Source organism: Olea europaea, chromosome 11, assembly GCF_002742605.1.
Source record: "Olea europaea var. sylvestris chromosome 11, O_europaea_v1, whole genome shotgun sequence".
NCBI classification, from domain to species: domain Eukaryota; kingdom Viridiplantae; phylum Streptophyta; class Magnoliopsida; order Lamiales; family Oleaceae; genus Olea; species Olea europaea.
In genome coordinates, this window is record NC_036247.1 from 32,397,621 (window position 1) to 32,419,497 (window position 21,877).

The window sequence follows — 21,877 nt, forward strand, 5'->3', positions numbered from 1 at the left end:
TCGTTTTATTTTTTATGAAAAATGTCATTTTTCCATCTAAATTCTTACTGTTAGGATATGCTTGATCAAGTTTTTTTTCCATGAAAATATTTTCTAACTTCTGGTTATGTGACCATATTTTTATATTTTCCTTGTTTGCAAGGAAAATATTTTCTTTTAGTAGGTGTTGTTTTTATTTTTCAAGTAATTCACTTTTTATTTGTTGGATAATTCTAAGCGTATATAATTTAGTTTATCAAATATTTTACTTACTCTCATAAGCACATGAACCTTGCGTGAATAAAATAATCCCAACATGTGGTCCCCACACCCCTATTGTGAGTGTATGTAAAGTATTAAGTAAAAAAAATTATGTAGATCTAACATGATCCTTATCAATCTCTCTCTCTCTTATATATCCCCTCCCTCTCATCTATTCACTAGTAAAAAATAAATAAAAAAAATATTTTTAGGTTAAAAACTAAATCAATATAACATATTTAATTAAAAATTTCTATAAAAATAAGTTATAAGCAATTAAATTACATAAAATTTATTTTATTTCCATACAAATTTCTTGTTTGCAATAAGATGTACCCCAAGTTGAATGGAAAAATGGATAAAAAGTAAAAGTCAATTCAAATCAAACTGTCAAAGAAGATGAGACAGTTTGTTGGGGCGAAAATTTAGGCCTCAAAGTTTGTCTTTACAGCTCCATCGCGTTTAATGCAAATACCAAATACTAGAAAAAAAGCTATCAACGATACTATAAATTCCTTAACCTCTGCAAAACTTTTGCAGGATCCAGCTAGCTAATCCAGAAAGATATGCCTGCAAGAATAAGGGGGCCAACAAGAGTAAAACTGTCTCTATGATTTTATTTTTTACTTCTTTAACTGTTGTATACTTCTACAAATTTAGGGAATTTCACATTTCCAAGAAACACCCAACAATATCTTTCTCTCTTTGGGTTCTTGTTTTATCTGCATAAATTTCATCTTATTTTTCTGGGCAATTTTTGAAATCAAGATTTGCATTTGACACTTCTCAACTTTTACTATGAAGGTCCAGTTGAATGGCTTAAGATAAAAATAAAGGGCTAAACGAATGTTCAGAAAATTACAGTGTTTGATTGGTCTCATAATTATCCGGGTTTGTATAATTTGTTATTGTTTGGATCATTGGATGGATTCAATATAATAATTATATTTATTACTACTGCAAGTACAAGTACAGTAAGGAATTTATTATAATTTGGGTTGCGTTTATATTTTTCTTCTTCAATTGTTGTTTATAGGATTTGTCGATAAAGGGTCTCAGAGATGTATAAATCGAGAATTAAGGTAGTCGAGGCTTTCCAATATATATGTCCACGAGACTAGATTAATTAAGCAGTGGATTAGTGCATGTCTCTAAATCATCTGTCTAATTCTTGATTTTCTGTCTGGTTGTAGGGATCTAAAACTCAGATGCTAAACTATGTTGAAGAAAACTCTGATAATCAGTTGTTATAATTAAAAAGATGGAAATTAATGAAGCAGGGAAAATAGTAATAGCTAGACCAGTTGCATCAAGACCAGCTTTTTCCGGTTTTAGATCTTTCACGGAGCTTCTTTGCACCACTTCATCTCCTAATGCGTTGTCCAAAACTGCAGTTGCAGCGATTAAACCGAGGACAGTGCGGTTTAAGCCAGCAGGGAATCAAAATTTAGTCGAGATGGATTCTTTTGAGGTGATCATTTTTCTTTCACAAGTTTTTCAGTTGGTGGTGTATATGTGTTTTTCTTATTGTTTCAATACCTGATTATTCCAGGCTGAGTTATCCGGTTCTGAAGATTCGAGTGCATCTGATGACATCCTTAAATCAAAAATCACGGCAAATGTGATATACAAACCAATTGCGAAGCTTGTATCGAAGACAACCATTTCTGTCTTGGCTAATTTGGTTAGTATAAATACTGTCTGTTTATATTCGTAATAGTCAGTGATAATTTATTATTTGGAAATGGCTTCATTCCCTCAGCAAGAATCGTGAATCTGTCTTCCATGGATATAGAATGGCTTTGTGCTGCATTTGTACTCGAAATGTCATTAAGATTAAAATCTGGGTTTTTTTTTTTTTACTTTTGCCTTTTCCAGGGGAGGGACAACCTTGCTTGTCTACAGAAAATACCCGAAGTTGAAGCTCAATCAAATAACCAAGGGAACAGCCCATTGGACCTCACATCAGAATCTTGTCAGAATTTCACTTCACAATCTGAAGCGAAGGGAACTGCTACACAAGAAAACTCTCGAGCTGGTAAGAATTCCGTATTACTCACAACTGATGGGGATCGTCCTTCATATGATGGGTATAATTGGAGGAAATATGGTCAAAAAATTGATCGTTTTGGAGTGAATCTATATGCTACAGAGATTAAAAAGAAGTTGAAATATCATTCATTAATACCGTTTAGCTCAATCCAGTCGCAACAATTTGAGCAAGCTAACTTATTAACGTTGATACAATTTTATTGCGCCAAGGTCTAGTTTATCACAAACAAGTGAAGAAAAAATACAATCCAGTACATAACATAAAAATGTTCCGTTGCAGTAGTTTTTCAGATCAATTTCACTTGGCCTGCAAAAAAGGAAATTTGATGTGCTAAATATCTCGATTTGAATGAAAATACTGTAAAGAAGTAACTTTACCGAGTGAACGAAATTACCAGATACCAGCTTGTATAAAGTTCGACCAGTGCTTTAGGATTGCACTTAGTGTTCTTGTATGCATCAATTTTGTTAATCTCCTGTATAAGCCTTAATTATTAACAAATGTACCAAATAATCTCATGTTTTAGTAGTTTCATCGACCGTAGGATTGTCCTGAATTACCTGTATGTATGCTGCTAACTTTGGCCTACCAGATGTGATGTCATATTTCCACACTTCTTGTAAAAAGATGTGAAACCTTTCAATGAATGGAACATAAACAGTGTCCACCTGGATCAAAACAAGATTTATTTGCTTAAGCTTGGGACCCGTTTGGCATTACTTTTAAGAAGCCAAAAGTTACTTTTGGACCTATTTGGTAAATTTTATAAAAATACTTCTTCCAGTTATAATAGCTTTTAAGAAAGTCGACCCAATATGATTGTCTTTGAAAGCTCTTCTACTTTATACAACGACAAATGATAAATCAGAATATTCATTCTTGCTTACCTGACTGAAGTGACCAAGGAAGAATGGCCCATCATCGAATTTACCGAGTGCAGTTTCTAAATAGTCGAATTCACCGCCTAATTGAACAATTCTATTCAGATCTACTTTATACTCAAGGAAGTGAAATTGCAGTAGTAAAAATGTAAAACTCAATTAGCTCACCAGCTTCTTTCACTGGATCTCCTCTGAACGAAGTGAACACATTGTTTATGAATGTTCCACAATTGGCTACCAGCTCTTTTGCAAAGTTCTGTTTGGCAGGAACCTGTAGCATTTATCGTATACCATAATAATTTATAATCCCTTCTACCACTTTCGAGTGCAGAGATAAAAATCACATTGACATCTTACATCAGGTAACAGAGCCGGTCCTTCAAAGTTACTGTCGAGGTATTTAATCAAATCCAAGCTCTCTCCAATGACCTTTCCATTGTGCTCCAGTGATGGAACCTACAGAATAAACAAGGCTTGTTTGGGTGTACGTGCTTTAAGAAGAAGTTACTATCTCATAAGTAAAATAAGTCCCATGAATCTGTCTAGATAGCAAGGGGAAGAAACCATTGTTACCTTATTTTCAGGATACAACTTCTCCTTGTACCAACCGGGCTTGTTTCGAAGGTGAATGGCAATTAACTTGATCTTGTCATGTAAACCCTGAATAGAGAAATGTTTTACAAAAATATTGCAACTAGTTGGCGTTCGATCAAATCCATGCTAGAAAAACTCAGTTTGAAAATTATAATCCAAGTTCTCACCGATTGTTTACCAAGAGTTAACCATGACATATCATTGGCTTAAACTCATGAACCCCATATCGAATGATATAACAGGTTAAGTGATAATTAGACAAATCGTTTTCCAGGTTATAGGAAAACTATAGATCAAGATAAGAAAAGTGAATCTCGTGAATACTTTAAATGTTACAAGTAACACACTACCATGACAACAAATATTGGCACTAGAAATCAAAGTAAACAATACCAAAATGGCAAACCGGAAAAAGAATTATATAATAAACTCGACCAAATAGAGTGATCAGTCACAGACCTTATAATTCCTGACAATCCACACGCGTTGGCAAAATGGACACTCATAGTTGAGATACAACCTTCAAATACAAAATTCGGTATCATATTCTTGGACCATGTACCAAAAATTGAACCACGTCGCAAAAATGAGAAAAAAAAACTTTATACTATAACATATTCAAACCTGCATTTTCACTACCTGTTTAAAAGCTTAAACTATTAAAGAAGGCCACATTTGTTCTTCTAAGCTTTCCTAAATAGATGGTAACTTTTATATCACGTTGTACTAGCTCATCTAAAAGTTAACAACTTTGAGTTCTTAGCCAGGACAGGCATATTGATTGGAAAGAAAGAAAAACAGAGGGAGGGGGTACCTAGTGGTTCCATCAAAGAGTGGTGGTGATTCAGAAGTCGAATCCAAGACTGGTGGAAGAACCTCTTCAACGTTGCTGTGTATTTACACCATCAAATTCAATAAATATATAATTAAGTAATACTACTGGGCATATACAGTGATGGATTGTTAACTCACTAGGCAGCCATTGATGTTCTTGATCAAGCTCAAGTTTGCAGGTAGTTGACTCAACAGATTGAGTACTTATGATTTGTAAATCGTTTATTATTGCTTGCTATTGGGATCCAAGATACCTTTTGTTTAATATATTATATACAAAGTGGTGAAATGTTACATTTGTCAGAGTTTATATAGTAATGTCCGTTATTTAGCACCACAGGTGATAAATATTAGTTTAAGTGACATTCAAGTATCATTAGTTGATAGATAATTTTAAAAGGGACATGAATCCCATTTAAGAGTATAGGCTGATGTTACGTAGAATTATTCAAGTTTATTTTATTGTAATCAAGGATAGTGATTAGAGATTTGGTGCTTTTGGTGTTTCAAGAGTTCTGTTTTCACTCGCTGCCCCTTGCCTACCTCCGCCTCATCATGCTGCTGGAGCAGACTCGGCAATCTCATGAGAGAAGTGAAGAATTCTCTTTTCGACCATGACTCCCTACTCTAGTCGTTGCTTTTCTTTTAGCTACTTCAAAAGTTAAACAAAAAGATTCATAATCTTTGTTCAATCTGTTTGAAATCACAGATTCTTATCAGTTTTCGATTCATTTTCATTGGATAGGAGATTTCCATTTCGAGTAATACCATCCATCTAGACTGATGATTCTCATTCATGTAGATGACATTTAAGTGACATTAATTGATACACCATCTTAATCGTCCCTTGCATTTTAAATTAACATATAGATATCATTATTCAAGTGTGCAAGTTCTTTACTTAGAACTTGCTTGTTAGCTATTCCTGCAAAGCTCCAAGAATTAATTAATTCAACTCCTGGCTTAATAATGTTGCAATAAATTAAGGTAGTAGACTTTCCATCTTTATTTTATTTGTAAACTGTACATTACAGCTATTATTATATGTATTAAAAAACGTCAATTTGAATCAAGTGGTAAATAAAGGATATACTCTGATTTGTCAAAGAATAAAAATACACGTAAACTAGTATGTATAGTCAAGAGCGATGGGCCAATCAGGGACAAGTCAAAACATGGTGTTTTACGCATCAATTATCGTTTTTGCAACGTTAGTCTTAGCGCCTCAGTAGAAATATATAAATTCACGATAGATATGAGCTGAAAGGCAAAATTGAACAAGAAAAATCTACAAAAGATGGAGACAGTTTGGTTCTTTATCTATCCTTTACTTCTTTTTTCAGTCAGATTTCTTTATTAAACTCAGCAACACCCCAGCACTAAGAGATGTAGCCAAAAATCCAAGGGAAACCTCAGTAGACACATGGAATCCTGGAGGCCAGTTAAATTAAAAGCATAAATTTTGCATGAAGATCAAAATCAAATAAACATGTGAAAGAACCAGCTGCATTGAGTAACACTTACCAAAGAAATCAAGAATCATCTTGAAACCGATAAATCCCAGAATACCACCGATTGTGGGCTGATAAAAGTCAAAGAAATCACACATAGAAATTGACAAGCAGGAAAATCAGGCTACTCTCAATTAACATAAGAACTCAGTGAGAATAATTATCGAAATACTCCAGGAAATGCACGAAACTGTTGTTCCTCTTGCCGTTAGCACCAACCTTACCGGTGAAAGCCCTCTCAAAGAGAGCCATCCTTTGGTGCATACAAATTGGCTGGAAAGGTGGGAATGAAGTGGGCAGTAGGAGTTGTTCTAATATATCATAGCAATTCTAATTTGGGTTATCCGGGTGAATGAAATGTTACAGTATTTTACTCCATAATCCGAGCAGGGTGCTTGAACTGGTTCTCTATGCACCAGGATCATATGGATTGTAGCGCTAAGACTGAGATATTTTAAAATTGGATAACCCATAATAGAATTGCTAAGAAAAAGTAAAACAAATCATACCACCTGCTTTATTTCAACTTCCCGTTTTCAGCTCATGTGGATGCACCAGAGGATGGGCACTTGGAGAGGTTCACTAACATTTAAACTTTCGTAGTTTGACTAGTTCGGGGAGAATTAAGAACTTCGAATCAAGTTAGATTATAATAAGAGTTGTAATTTTAATAGCCCGTACTAAATTATGGCATTTTAGCTTAAGATAATATTTGCATGAGATTATTTTTAGATAAACTGATGTTAAAGTGATGATATTCTTAGTTAGCTTGCTACTTTAGTTGGCTTGTGACCCATTGCGGATATAAGTTTGTCAAGGGCTCGCGGTAGGCATGTTATGGCAAGCATATTAAGGTCAATTAATACAAGCAAATCTCACCTGCAAATACTCCAAATCAGCCATACTCTCAGAAATGAGTGTATAATATTACCTTAAACCCAAAAAAGCAAGATTGTTAATCTTCTATACCCAAAAAATAGATGCATCTTTCTATGGAGCAATTAGATTGTGCACTTGTTATTTAAATAAAATTCCATTGATCCAGATAGCAGTCAGGTGGAAGTAGAAAGAATATTCGTCACACAAATCTGAAATGTAAAATAAAAAGGTTCATGGTCCAGGGAAACTCATTATCATTGTTCCAGAACACAACTCAAGAATATGTTTCGTCAGTAGTAGTTTTTATTTTGTCATAAATTAATTTTGGAGCAGAAAGTAACAGATAACATCAAATCCACATTGATATCTACTCTTATGGACTGAAATGTAACCGGCTCTAAGCAAAAACTGTAGAGGACAAAAAAGAACAATAGAAGGATAAGAATGTACCTAAAATTGCGAAGTGATTAGATGTGAAAACTACAAAAGGATCTCACATCACACAAAAAACTGCAGGTATAGAATCCACCTGAAAAAGAAATTAAATAGCCAGTGAATGTAAAATGTCAATGCCTGAGTTCTTTAGAAACCTACAGCAAATGCAATATCACTGAGTTCAATAACTGCAACTGTGAGAAGCAAAGATGTAGCCTGCCCAAAATGTTTGATTCCTGTTAGAAACCAAGTTAATATCAATCCAAGACAGAGATCTTCATTAAAAATGGACAAAAAAGAACAATAGAAGGATAAGAATGTACCAAAAATTGCGAAGTGATTAGATGTGAAAACTACAAAAGGATCTCACATCACACAAAAAACTGCAGGTATAGAATCCACCTGAAAAAGAAATTAAATAGCCAGTGAATGTAAAATGTCAATGCCTGAGTTCTTTAGAAACCTACAGCAAATGCAATATCACTGAGTTCAATAACTGCAACTGTGAGAAGCAAAGATGTAGCCTGCCCAAAATGTTTGATTCCTGTTAGAAACCAAGTTAATATCAATCCAAGACAGAGATCTTCATTAAAATATGTGGTGCTACATATGAATTTAGATCTGATACAGGTACATTCATATTAGAGATGTAAAATAGATTGGTTCAGCCGATGAACCACCGACCAGGCCAACCTAGCTTTTTACATGACTAGACCAAAGTGTTAAAAAAGTCATCAATCTGGGTTGGTTTACATGGCCATATACATGTTTAATTCAGGTCCTTCCCAAGAGTTAGACATCAGTGAGAACATGTTGAGCATAAGCCAAAGCAGTTTTTGACAGATAAAATCTTGGGGTGCTCTAACACTTAGTTATACTGCAATCCTAGAGACAGTATTGCTCAACAACTCATGGCAATATTAACTGTCCTTCCATATAAAACTTACCTTCCATGCATAATTCTGAACAGTTATAAATCGATTGCCATCATAGTTAGCTGCAAAATTAAGAATATAAAAGTTGAGATGTCTAAAATTTAAACAGGGAAATCAAAAAATACACCCCCCATCCCCCATCCCCCACCAAAAAAAATAAAAAATAAAAAAAATGAGGAAAAAAAGAAAAAATAAAGGAAAAAAAAATAAGAGTTGTTGGGTCAATAGCCCGTGCAAGTTAAATTATTAAAATTCAATTACTAGACGTGGGGTTTTAACTTCCAATCACATGAAGAAAACTCCAAGAGAAAAAAAGAAAAAATTGATTGAAAAATAACGAGATGGTGGGATGCTGAAAAGGAAACTATGAACTGAAGTCCAACCAATTTTTCTTAGAAGGTTTCTATTGACAAGTTTGTTGAGAGAGCATTGTATTGATGCAAGTCCAAGATTGTAATGGTTTCATATATTTTTGCCTTTCTTTCACTTTTCAAGAGCTACATAATGTAATATACTATGGATATCATAGTGCAACCACAAACAGAAACTTCCAAAAGTAATTATAGGAGTCATATCACATCCAGAATAACCTCTTCAAAACTGACATGTACTGCCAGTATCAATTGAACTCAAAAACTTCCAAACCAGCAAACAAGTATGGAAAAGAGTACCACTCTAGGTTGCGGCGTGTTAAGTGTGTTATTAAGTGTGTGGGTGAGAGGGAGGGAGGGAGAGAAAGAGAGAGAGTTACAAGTGACAGGGATGAATTTCTGACATGTCTTTATTATGAACTTATCAGACAGATCAGCATCTTCATCTTCTTCAGCAAATAACTAAAAAATAATAACAATAATAATAATAAAAATAAAAATAAAAATTATAACCATTATGCACAAAACATCAACTTAACTATTCTCAATTTTCTTCAGAGAATAACTAAGATAAAGAATACAACCATATTATAACATCCCCGAAACATTAACAAAGCACACTCAAAAAGAAAAGGAAACAAGAGTTAGGCAACCATAGAAAGAACAAAATAAGATATTTTGATGCAATGACAGAACGAATCAAGGTAAAAGATTCATGACCCTAACTTGTAATTCCTACAGATTTTTCCATTTACATATGAAGTAGTTTGGGGATGATCAAACATCCGGAAGAAATCTGAATTTAAAAGGCATAAATATCAACTAAACTATTTAACTTTTTGGTTTTGGCACAAAGCAATGAGTATATATGACAAATGGTAGAAAAGTTACCATCACAGCAGTACAGAAAGATCGAACCATTTTCCTTAATAAGATTGATGATTAGGAAGCTACTAATTAAAGAACCACACAACTCAAAAATCCATTTACTCTAGCATTATATTTATTTTTCAGAAGGTTTTTTTTAAGTGCATGCATTGCAGTCAAATCCCTCCAAAATCGCAATTTGTACAAACAGAATACAATCATGCAACTTTTACATTAGATGAGACCAGCTTAAAAACTAGACCAACAAGTTGGAAGTAAATATTTTCTTTGCTCGTCTGAATTTAAATAATGCTTGATCATCCACAAATTTAGCAAACTGAATCACCAATGAACTCTCAGAATGTAGCCGAGTATTGAAGAGCAAAAGATGCCAACAAAAGAAACAGAACCAGTAACAGCTTCAATTTATTACATGTGCTCTGAAGAGGAATAGCACCCTGAATAATGAGTAGAGTAGTATCACTGCCAGGAGTAGGTTAACTGCCTCAAACCTCTAAACATATCATGAGAAAACAATTGCTTGAACATGTGCAATTGAAGGAAGCAAAGGTGAAATGTTTGAATGTGTGCAAGGATATGATAATCAATTCATTTTTATATCTATCTATACGAGCATGCATATACACGCATGGCATAGTACAGAAGTTACCTGAAGAGTCACGGCGCCAAGAAGTATCAACGTCAATAAGATTATTGCACCAGCAATTCCATAAGAGAGCACCCAATTCTGTTCTCTCGTCATGACATGGATTTCCACCAAGGAATGAGATAAATGATAGTTAAAACATCAGCATATATTTCTTAAAATAAAATGAGATTTACAGCACAAAATGCAGAAATTATACGCTGTATTAAGCTTGATGCTACACCTGATATGTAGGTGGCACTTTGAAATACTTGAATATTAGAACAAAGACAAAAAGATTGACCACTGATAAACTCTACTCCAGTAGGCACCTGAAAATAAAATAAAAAATAAAATTAACATAATCACACACATCAGACCAGAACTGAAGATGGAATATCAGATTTCATTTGAGTACATTAATCAACTTGGAAACCCAAAGTAATAGGAACAACCAAACATGAAACATAAATATAAACTCATCAACAACTAATTCTACATTTATTCGGCTCTCACCTTAGCAAGGTGATAAAAAAATCCCATCTTCAAACTCAAGAAAGATTACATTTTCAAATGTCACAGAAATACATTTACCCCTTGTTTGGGCTCCCATTTTAATGAGATTATAGGAAAAATGTATTTTGGAATAGTAATTTTTTTGGAGAATGTATGGTTAAAGCATAAATATAAACTCATCAACAACTAATTCTACATTTATTCGGCTCTCACCTTAGCAAGGTGATAAAAAAATCCCATCTTCAAACTCAAGAAAGATTACATTTTCAAATGTCACAGAAATACATTTAGCCCTTGTTTGGGCTCCCATTTTAATGAGATTATAGGAAAAATGTATTTTGGAATAGTAATTTTTTTGGAGAATGTATGGTTAAAAAGTTTGGGGATTACGTGTAATATTATTTTATTGAAGAATATGTGGTTGAAAATGAAGAAAGAGATAAATGTATTAAATTATAATGGAGCCCAAATAGGGGCTTAGACAAAGAACTAGTGATCCCAAGGGATAAACGATAAATTTCGGCAAAACAAAAATCAGAGCTGCAAGTAAGATTTTGGATTTTCCCATAAGTGTTTCAAGGACACTAGAATCTTCTTTTACTAAGAAAAGGACATTAAAATTTTTATTAATGCAAATAAACCAAATGATTCCCTCTACTAATATCTTCTTATGTAGAAGCAAACCAGCACATGATGTATTTATCACACTGACCTCACTAGAGCTTAACTGTTCAAACTTCTATCTGCTTTTAAGGAATAGTAATGGGTCAGAACTACTGCTTAAATAACTTGTATGAAGCCACAGAAACACAACTTCATATAAAAATATAGTATGCTGGTGGGCGGTTCATGTTCATACCCAGCAAAAAACTTGTATGCCTTGCCAACTCCATCTTTGAATCCCAATCCAACCCAAATGCAACAGCTGAGAACACCTACAGCGTTGATTAACTATATTGACTTCAATTTAGGGCATTCACCAATAGAAAGTGAAAATCAAGATATAATTATAAATATGAGATCAAAGTACTTACGAATAAGGCTACAGTTCTCAGTGATGAGACATATCTACACTTTTCGGAGTTTTCTCTTCTGAATTACTGATGGAAGAGATGTTGTCTGAGCAATCATGTCATCGACACCATCATGTGATGGAGAAATCGATGTCTTTCTCTCTGCAAAATTAGTCCACCTATCACGACACTCTTTACATACAAGATGGCAGCATTTGCCCTCATTTCTCATAAAGTACATAATTCTTGATCTTCAAAAGCCACATTTCCGATAATTTTCAAAAACAATTATCTTTGTCACCAATAAGTTTGACAAAGAAAACATTGAGCAAAACATGCGCTAGTGTTTGGCCATGACAGAAAGATGATAAGTGAATCTCCAAACTAATATGTAAGGGACGCATTTTAAATTTTACAAGTTATTACCTTTTAATTATTTTGATGTTCAACTACACTAGCAAAAATAAAATTTGAGGTTTGATTATATAGATGCTAAAAAGTGAAGTAATCAATGGTTATGTCTTCCTTTTTGAATTCCACGGTATCAATATTGACAGAATAAATGAGCAGAGAACCCAATGCAAGAAAATTATAAGCAATCATGAAGAAAGTTACTACCACAGACCGAATATGTAGAAGGCAATGGAAAATTAACCATTCAATTTATAAATCAGTAAAGCAGTAAATGCAGTGGAAATCAAACATTCAATTTATGAATCTATACAGTGCTCCAATCACACAAAGTTTATAGAATTACCCTGAAATTTAAAATCTACATACATGTCCATACCGGGATCACTATGAGCAAGCCAAAGGGGTTAACTTACCAATATAGTCTGTTACGCCTCTTCCAATGAGGCTCTAAGCTTTATATGGTACTTGTTACGCCTCTTCCAATGAGGCTCTAAGCATTGCCATATGGCAGCTGCATCGCAAGAGAACTCAGGCCCACACTCCACATCATTCTACGCACGTAGCAATTTGGTCGAGCCCCCATGGCCGAGCCACCATGGCCGAACCCCCGTGGTCGAGCCACCATGAATGAGGCGAAGAAGATAGAAACATCTTAGGGAAGACCTTCATACAAGATCTCGTAACAAGTGGGTGATGTGACAACTCACTACATGGACGGCTCAACTCAATCAGCAAGTCAAGTCTAATCTTACATGTCAGGCCTAAGACTGCTAATGGTCATAACATTAAATGCACTTGAGCCTAAGTCTGACTGATTGATGTCTATGACAAGAGGCCCTAGCCGCCAAGATGAGGTCACGTGTCTCTTCATTTAACGGCTCTTACTCACCCTCTTCTACTATAAAAATTCACACTTGGCGTCAGTTAAAAGGTAATGCAAATTTAGACTTTTATAATGTAACTTTGTTCTTTGCATTCTCTACTCCCTGAAACCGACCCCCTTTATTTTATATTGGGACTCACGTTAAGGGCCCTCCCCCACTGAATACACCTCTTCGCCGACTGACTTGACCGTCGAAGTACGCGCAGCCGACTCCACCCCCACCAGAGAGGGCCATGTGTGTCTAACGATTTGTCTTAGTGTGCAAGTATACGACTTGTTTGGAAGTGAGAGGTTTCGGATCTGTTGGCATCTGGAGATATATTTTCGAGGTCAACACAGTCCTCCAATAAAACTCGCTTTCCAAAATTAAATGAATGAACGTCCAATTCTCTAATTCTATATTATTACCTGAAGCAGACGATTCTTGCTCCTGCTAAGTTTTTCTTGGCAGGCTATTATTTGAATCACTATACTTCCGATCACGACTGCAAACACCTATAAATATCACTTCCACAAAATGTAAAAACAGAGAGCCTTAAAATATTTTTTTAAAAAAATACTATCGTACCTGGATAAAGGGGGTAAGAGCGACGAAGAGAGAATTGAACTCGAGCATTTTTGTGGCACGAAATTGTAGAGGTTTTGTGCAAATTAAAGTGGTAAGTGAATGGAATTCGAACTGTATTATTACGGAGTGTGGAAGCCAATTTCATGGCTTAGATTTGTTGGACCGTAAACTGGGGTATTTGGCTTGGACTGGTTAGGAGGAGACGACGGGTCTAAATACGTTCGGGAGGAAATAGTGGAAGATGGCCGGTTCGGCTACAAATCTCAGTTATCCACCTCATTTGATCGTCAATGCAGTCAAACTTTTTTTTTTTTTTTCCCGATAATTATTTACATTACAGAATAATTTTAATAAAGGTCCTCAATTTTAGCTTATTTTTACACTTATGTCTTCAACTCTTTCATTATATCTCTCTCATTAACTTTCAATTAATTAGCGATTTTTGTTCAAACATACTGCTAAGCAGCAAATGTTTTGTAAAATTTTGGTATTTGTTGTTTATATTGTTAATTAACAATACGAGAGATAGATTACTATTTTCTCTCCTAACTAATTTTTCAAACGAAAATAATCATAAAAAAAGACATGCAAATTAATATGAGGTCGAGGATAAAAATGCGATGAAAGAAAGTTAGGGGTAAAAGTGTAAATGAGCAAAGATTAAAACATTCATTACAAATAAAATATTATGTAGATAACAAAAATGGAGATCTGAAATCTTTGTTATATTTTTCCGAATAATCATATCTAGCACCAGTGGTGTAGTTGCCACCTAAACAAGTATTTGACACTAACATTATTCTAATTTCCCCACCGATGATCTTGAAAGCCAATGAAGTCTTCTAATTACTACAATTATCATTCTTGAACATAATGGAAGTAATCAAAAGCATATAACAGAACAAGAAAATTCTTGCAATTACTTTTCCCATATTTATAAATTTGGAAGAAACTGATCATAGTAAGAAATAAAGGATTGCATAAAACTATGAATTAGCAGATGTAGGAACACCTCCTCCGGATCTAATCGAAAAACTCGAACTGCGAGAAGGTGTTCTATTCATAGAACACGGATCAAGAAAGATGACCACGACTGTGATATCATCGTGGAAATGTCTCCTTACACCTCTATCGATCTTCTTCAAGTCTGAGTATCTCATTTCTCTTTTCTTCGCTGCCACACAAAGAGCAGCTTTAACAAGTCTCCGAGCAATCCCCTGCAAAATAAGCAAAAAGTTCGAGTTAATAATCTGAACCTAAAATTATGTCCACTTTTTAGAAATGTTTGACTAATAAGCAACTTTTAAGCTCACCCTATTATAGTATTATGAATTTGTGATGGGCCAATGGGAGTCATTTAGCTTTGTTATACACTAGCTCCCTCTTTATATCTAGTTTGACGAGTATTTTCTTTCATTTTTCCTATTTTTTCCATTGAGAGGTTGAAATTGCAGTCACTAGTGGAACCAATTTGAAAATCTGATCTATTACATTGTTAGGGAAAGCTTACTTGACGGGGATAGCTGTGGACAATATCGACAGCTTCCTGGTTGCTAAGATGCTCCCATAAACCATCAGAAGCAAATATGAGAAACTGATCCTTGGGATTGAGCTTGTGTATAAATATCGATGGCTCTGCACTTAGGATTGGTTTATAGAAGGGTTTGGATAGCCTAAATCTTGCCAATAGTGGTTCTTTATTGAACTCCGACTTCTTAAGATAGGCATCGCCAATAGATCTTGAGACCTGTTAAGACAAGATAATAAATCACATCGATAGACAATGTAACATAATGTTCACCTGCCATATAAATCATCTTTGGAGATTGCTGGATCAAAATAATTTATAATATCCAATTTGAAGCAAAATATTTGCTTAAAGAAGTAACCCATAAGAGAGATTCAAGAGATTACCTGTATAATACCCTTCACGCGCCAAACTTTGTGCTTTGGAACCACGATCTGTGGATCATCGGGATGCAATAATCTTAGTTCGGCCCGAACAGACTCAAGATTAGCATTGTGCTCTGTTGATAATTGAATAGCCGTAACTCCTTTAACAGCTTTATCTACCCTGCCTAACACAACACGGGAATCTCCAGCATTGGCAATATAAAGAAGTCCATTGCATATTACCCCGACCAAACAACATGTTCCCACTGACGCAATTTGAGGTTTATCGAGCCATTGCTGTCTCACTAGAGAAAGAAATTCCTCCTCAGTTGCCAAGAAAGCCTTTTTAACAACATCAGCAGATATCTCTTGATGCTCAGAGGCAATTTCTGTTTCAGATAAACCAATTAGTTCACAAAAAACTAAAGGATCTATAATGCTAGAAGTCTACAACCATTCATTCAATTTTTTTCTGTAACATTAACTTTTTTCCCCTCAATAAAGCTTCATTACATAAGGATATCCATGCAGAATCAAGTATAATTTGCACCTAGCATTAGATAAAGACCAAAAACGATGCAGCTGTTGTTATAAGTTATTTTTTGGTAATAATATGGAAAGCTCGTATAGATAGTTAATAGATGGTAAAGCGACACAATTTAACATAGCTAGCAAAACAAGGTGGCTATCGTTATCAGTTACTTTCTGTTTGTTGCTACATTTAATTGGTAGATAGAATGAGCACAGAACTTAAGATATGTTCTAAGTTAGCACGTGTTCCTTAAGTGATTTTCTATTGTATGAAAAACAAGCCATACATTATGTAATTCTGCAAAAGCTCTTGCTCACTTACTTAAGTGTAGGGCATTGATTTCTGGTCGTCGACTAGCTAATTATAGAATACAATTAGTGATTCAACTCGATCAAGTTAGTGAAGTGCGCGGAACATTTACAGCTTAAAACTAGAGACTTCGAGGAAAAATATATCGACGAATTAGGCACCCGAGGGAGAAGAAAACATACTCTTGAGATTGGGGAATAGTTTTTCGTTTACAAATCTTGATGTCTCTGGTCCACCATGTCCATCATAGACTCCGACGAAAGTACCATATGGCCCTGAACTAAGCGAACTCAATGGCCCTGATTCAAGCTGGCTCTGATCCTCCAACAAATTATTGGCTTGGATCACTGCCATTGAAAACTCTCCATTGACATGAGGTCCCAAATCCTTATACCAAAACAATCCATCAACCCTTCCATTCGGATCACCCCATCGACGGCTGCCGTCTCTTCCCCACCTACGTCCATCACCCTCCACCAAAGGTTTCCAACAAGGCTTAACCATTTTTACACCACCACTTACAATCTACATATCCAAATGATCTAAAATCAATCTATAATAAAATAAACCCAACACAAATCCACACTAGTACCATCATCATCATCCAAAACAACCAGCAAACAATATATTCATGAAGCCCAACACTAACGTTTGCTCAATTCTTATAACTATGCACAAAGAGCCAAAAGGGTATGGGCAATTGCTCCCGGAAACTGTGTCCCCAAGACAAGAAAGCAATAGTTATTTAGGTGAGTTCAGAGAATATGGAGGGGTGTCGGATTTGCATACCTTGAACCTGGGTCAAATTTATTTGGACCTTCCATGGGCGTGTCACCTTTCGACAGCAGCCTTAGCTGTAAAAACCCATATAAGATTGATTGTGACAGAGTTTGTTCCTGGATCAGGGGATCACAGAGGGGCAAATGGATAACAAAAAGAAAACTGGGTCTTGGAATTTTCTTGAAAGAAATAAAATCTTTTTAGATTGGTGTCAGAATGAGATCTCAGATTATTATTATCATTATGAATTTATGATCATGGAGAGTTGAAAGGAAGGAAATAAAAATTGGGAAAGATGTTTTTTCTTCTTCCTTTTTTTTTTTTTTTTTCAATTGAAATTACCGGTTTCTTCTTTGACAATTTCTTTGTTTTTAATTCACAATCTCCTCATTTCTCTCTCCTTTAATGTCTGTTTTTTTTCTTCTCTTTTGTTTCATTTGTTTACTCTTGTGGCCAACGGTTTTACTTGCATGGCCAAGATTTGTGTTTGTTGACATTAGCAAACCACCATTTTAGGCAATTTTTGCTCATCTCATTTTTCTTAAGGCTATCTACGGGGTGTATTCAATTGAGATTTTAAAAAACTTTTGGAGACTTTTTTAAGTGGGTAACTTTTGTGGACTTTGTGAAATTTTAAGTAATTTCTATGAATTTGGTAGGAATTAGTAAAAGTTTTTCCTGGATTTGAGGAGACTTTTACTAAAGACTTTTGAGGATTTTTTTTTTTTAGGGAAATATGCTTTTCACAGTGTTAAATGTGAGATATTGGGGAATATTTATGAGAATTCACAACATTCACTTAAAAACGAATCTTTGAAATTAGAGAGAGAGATAGAGATCAACTAGTGAAAATTTACCATAACCTGATTTGAAGAAAACTCATAGCAAAGATTCAAAGAAATACTTAATTGGAAGAGATAGAGGAAAAACCTAGAGGGAAATAAGAATAGCATACTCTTTTTAGAAATCTCTCTATGGATGAGAGATTTTGGGAGAAAAATCCTATTTATATTTTCTATTAAAAAGTCTCTGAAAGTCCAAGAATTTTTAAATTCCCTGAAAGTCCCTCTAAATTGAATACCTCAAAACTTGTAGAGACTTCTAAAAAGTTTCAATTGAATACCCCGTTACTTCTGGAGACTTTTTAAAAGTCTATAAAAGTCTCTATTGAATACACCCAAACTTTTAAAGAGTGTCTAAAAGTTTCAATTGAATACACTCAAACTTTTTAAATCTCTAAAAGTCTTTAAAAGTCTCGATTAAATACACCCCCTGTATATGTTCGACCAGTTTATTTAAGTCAGAAAAAAAAAAGAAGAAGCTGAAATAGCCTATATTAATTACACGGTTTAAGGATTAAGGTTGATTATATTCAATTTCATTAAAATTTGTTTAACACAAAGATAAATTGAAAAAATAAAAATAAAATCATAGAGGTCAAACGTATCTTAAGAAGATGCTTTGCCGTACTCAAAAAGCATGTAGACACATGTAAAGATATGCTGTCGAGAAAAATAGCTTTTAAACACAATATAAATTGTTTAAAATTAGATGGACCGAGACACACAAGTCTGAGAACATTCGATCCAATAATCATTAAAACCCTAGTTAAAATATTGGAATTATTATTATTATTATTATTATTATTATTATTATTATTATTCAATTGCCTCAATTGTAGTCTTGCAGATCAAATGTTAGAATCTAAGACGAATCTCGTTGTCCACCTTGAAATATTCCTCATTTGACATATCGAAAGGCTTCGTCATTTTACGTTTATGGAGAAAGAGAAATCTATGATATGACTTATAATTGATTATTTTAAGTGTTCTAAGAATCAAGAAGTAGAATATGCAGTTAAGCTAAAAAAAATTATTAAGCATAATGTAGATGGAGATTATCATGTTCGTTGTTTTAGAATATGAGGTCTAAATTTTGATAAGTTGCTTACAACTAAAAATAATTGGTTTGTAGTTAGAAAGTAATTATTTGAAAATCATTTTTTCACACTCATTTTCGACACGTTTTCCCATAAATTTTCCTCTACTTCTTAACAACACATTCTCCATAAATGACTTTAACACAAGCGCTATTATTTCAGATAGATAAAGGTGATTGTTAAACCATGTGTATGTTGGTGATAATAAGAGTTTTGAAATTTTATTTTAAATACCAATCTTGTTAAGAAGAGTAGTTCAACGAGAAGGAATTATAACCTTGGTATGCCTTGCCAGATGAATACTGATTTGAGAACACCAATAGTGAACTTGATTGTTTTTTATTTTGAAATTAAGACAATAGAATCATTCATTTGAGAGTTTTAAGATGCCGTATCACATTGAATTTCAAAGTCCCATATTAGAAGATCAACGTAATTAAGAGGAATAGTCTAATTCGTTATATTTGATTATTATTTTCATATTTAAATGACATAAGATTTTAATCCTTTTGAGAGTCGACGTCTCTTAAAAAATGTTAATTAACTTGTGTAGAACAAACTTAAGAAATCTTCAAAGTTCAAAGCGATTCTTTATCATATTTTTGAATTTTAATCAAAACATTCTTATAATTTTCTCAGAAGATGTTTTGGTCTAAATTAAACAAAATCTCAGTTTTATGATTAAAAAAAAATAGGTGAAATTGATGATCAGTTGAGTCTGTATCAAGAATGTGCAGAGACCCTTGACATAGAGGAAGTGATTGAAAGTGAATTTATTATTATTATTATTTTAAATAATGTATTCACTGGATCAAGTACACCAATTGAACTCACCACTGCAACTGCAATTTTATGGGGTAGATTGAATTGATGATGGTCCCCCAAGAACTTGAAAATTTCCAGGAATTTTCACATTAGAGTGTGACACTGAAATTCAATTATTCATACTCTTTTTAGTAAAGTTGGTGGATGAACGAGAGTACTATCTTTTAGTTAGGTCAACAATTTTTGATGTCGGGTAAGTAGAATTCAAATTCACGTGAAGTTTTGACGATATATCACGAAAATAGAAATTCAAAAAATTCACATGTCATCTTTTGACCGAAAATAGAAATTCAAGAAAAATTATTTCAAGGTTTGTTTGACGTAACTTATTTCAAAATCTCTCTCTCTCTCTCTCTTTTTTTTTTTTTTTTTTTTGTCAAATTCATTTTTAACTGAACACTCTCCCAATAAAAATATAATTTCACGCATAGATTCATAAATTTTTCGTACTTCTTAATTACACATTAATAATTTTTCCTTTCAAATTATCTCTCCTAAACAATCACTTGGTAGCTTTTGGTCTACCAAACATTACAAATCAGTTGGCTCCCAGTTTGATGGCACCTAACTTTTTTAACTTTTTGGTATCCCATTTTTCTTAAAGGTTGAACCACAACTTTGAGGGCCCCCACCGCCCCGTCCCTAGAGCTTTGTGAAGAAAGTAAATTACGGGATGTGCCCCAAGAAGTCAGGGAATAAGAGCTGCATGTACACTGCGCCTACAAGGAGTTTAATTCCATGTCTCAGGAATCGAACCCCCACACTGCAACTACCAGTGAGATTTGAGATAATCTCACTCCTATCCTTTGCATCACTGGGACTATCCCATTTTTCTTCGTTTGTCGTTGAGTTGCCTTTGTCATGTTGACCAGGACTAATGCCATGGAGTTTGCTGAACAATTCTCTTGATCTTCATCATTTTGGTTAACCTCCTCTTCACTAGAAGATTTCGAAACACAAAATTCCAATTAGAATTCTTGAACAAAAATATAGAGAAGTTAAGAACTTCTAAGAACACGACAGAAACTGGAAAATTTTCAAAAACACATGATTAAGGAGACAATGTAAGACACAGCACGTTTAACAATGAGTTCTATGAAATTACATTAACTACTGACATCCCTTATGTCTTTGAATCATTATAATCTTGATAGTTCGCCTGATTGATCAGATATGGTACTTTTTACAGAATTTTGCTGGAAATTCTTCCTGACAGCAGGGGAATTTAGATTTTCAGGTGAGTTGGTTTCACTAGAAGAACTCAAAATCTCTTCGAATAAATGAAATTCATGGCTTTGGTTGGATATACTAATTTGTGGACCGTTGCATTTCAGAATTTTTGAGCTTATGGGGGACTTGATATTCTTTATTGACTCTATAATGTAAAATTTTTTAGAGGTTCTGATTTGGAAATTTCAACCATTTCTATTTTGAATTTCTTTACTGCTCGAAGAAGATGCTGCATGTGCAGATGAGAAAGAGGAATCCTCGCTCATATCGTTTAAAATTGATGTCTCTTCTTCTTGTAAAACATTCGAGATGATGTTGGATTGAAGCTTTTTTCTCAAGAAATTTTTGCTTCTTCTCAGCTCTCTTTCTTGATTTTCTCTCTACTGCTAATGGATTTTCCACCTTCGTCTTTTTCTTTGCCCTCACTCATCGGTTTAATTGCAAAGATGTAATTTGAGTGGAAAGAAAACAAATTTTAAGGAATTGAATTGCCTAAAAATCGTTTTACTGGGAATTGTCAATTATTATGTTTGATTAATATAATTTCCACGTGAAAAATGTTGAAATAAAAGTGTATTTTGGTCTTTGTTTGATTTCATTTTACATGAAAATTGTCAATTAAAAGGATATAATTTATTGGTATTGGGGATAGAATTTGTTTACATTGCCACAAAAAAAGCAAGAAAATCATTTATCTTTTAGTGTTTGTTTGGTTTTATTTTACATGAA

At 34.0% G+C, this 21,877-nt stretch overlaps 3 protein-coding genes and 1 pseudogene across 3 annotated transcripts; 1 reads left to right on the plus strand and 3 right to left on the minus strand.

Moving 5' to 3' along the window:
- Window positions 1-850: 850 nt before the first annotated feature.
- LOC111404734 (WRKY transcription factor 44-like) lies at window positions 851-2,508 on the plus strand. Its single transcript, XM_023033499.1, has 5 exons — window positions 851-1,131; window positions 1,277-1,322; window positions 1,434-1,711; window positions 1,793-1,924; window positions 2,119-2,508. Exons 3-5 carry the CDS (start codon window positions 1,502-1,504, stop codon window positions 2,506-2,508), a joined length of 732 nt encoding a protein of 243 aa, XP_022889267.1. The 5' UTR covers window positions 851-1,131; window positions 1,277-1,322; window positions 1,434-1,501.
- Window positions 2,396-5,572, minus strand: LOC111404102 (glutathione S-transferase L3-like). The gene is made up of 10 exons (XM_023032839.1): window positions 4,741-5,572; window positions 4,583-4,657; window positions 4,228-4,288; window positions 3,748-3,834; window positions 3,532-3,630; window positions 3,343-3,445; window positions 3,181-3,257; window positions 2,854-2,961; window positions 2,688-2,768; window positions 2,396-2,599 (listed from the first exon to the last, which is right to left on the minus strand). Exons 1-10 carry the CDS (start codon window positions 4,749-4,751, stop codon window positions 2,591-2,593), a joined length of 711 nt encoding a protein of 236 aa, XP_022888607.1. The 5' UTR covers window positions 4,752-5,572; the 3' UTR covers window positions 2,396-2,590.
- Window positions 5,573-5,753: 181 nt separating this feature from the next.
- On the minus strand, window positions 5,754-13,307 carry LOC111404735 (annotated as a pseudogene).
- A 1,037-nt stretch (window positions 13,308-14,344) lies between these two features.
- LOC111404104 (probable protein phosphatase 2C 38) lies at window positions 14,345-17,704 on the minus strand. Its single transcript, XM_023032840.1, has 5 exons — window positions 17,164-17,704; window positions 16,557-16,899; window positions 15,555-15,922; window positions 15,151-15,387; window positions 14,345-14,857 (listed from the first exon to the last, which is right to left on the minus strand). Exons 2-5 carry the CDS (start codon window positions 16,876-16,878, stop codon window positions 14,627-14,629), a joined length of 1,158 nt encoding a protein of 385 aa, XP_022888608.1. The 5' UTR covers window positions 16,879-16,899; window positions 17,164-17,704; the 3' UTR covers window positions 14,345-14,626.
- Window positions 17,705-21,877: the final 4,173 nt, after the last annotated feature.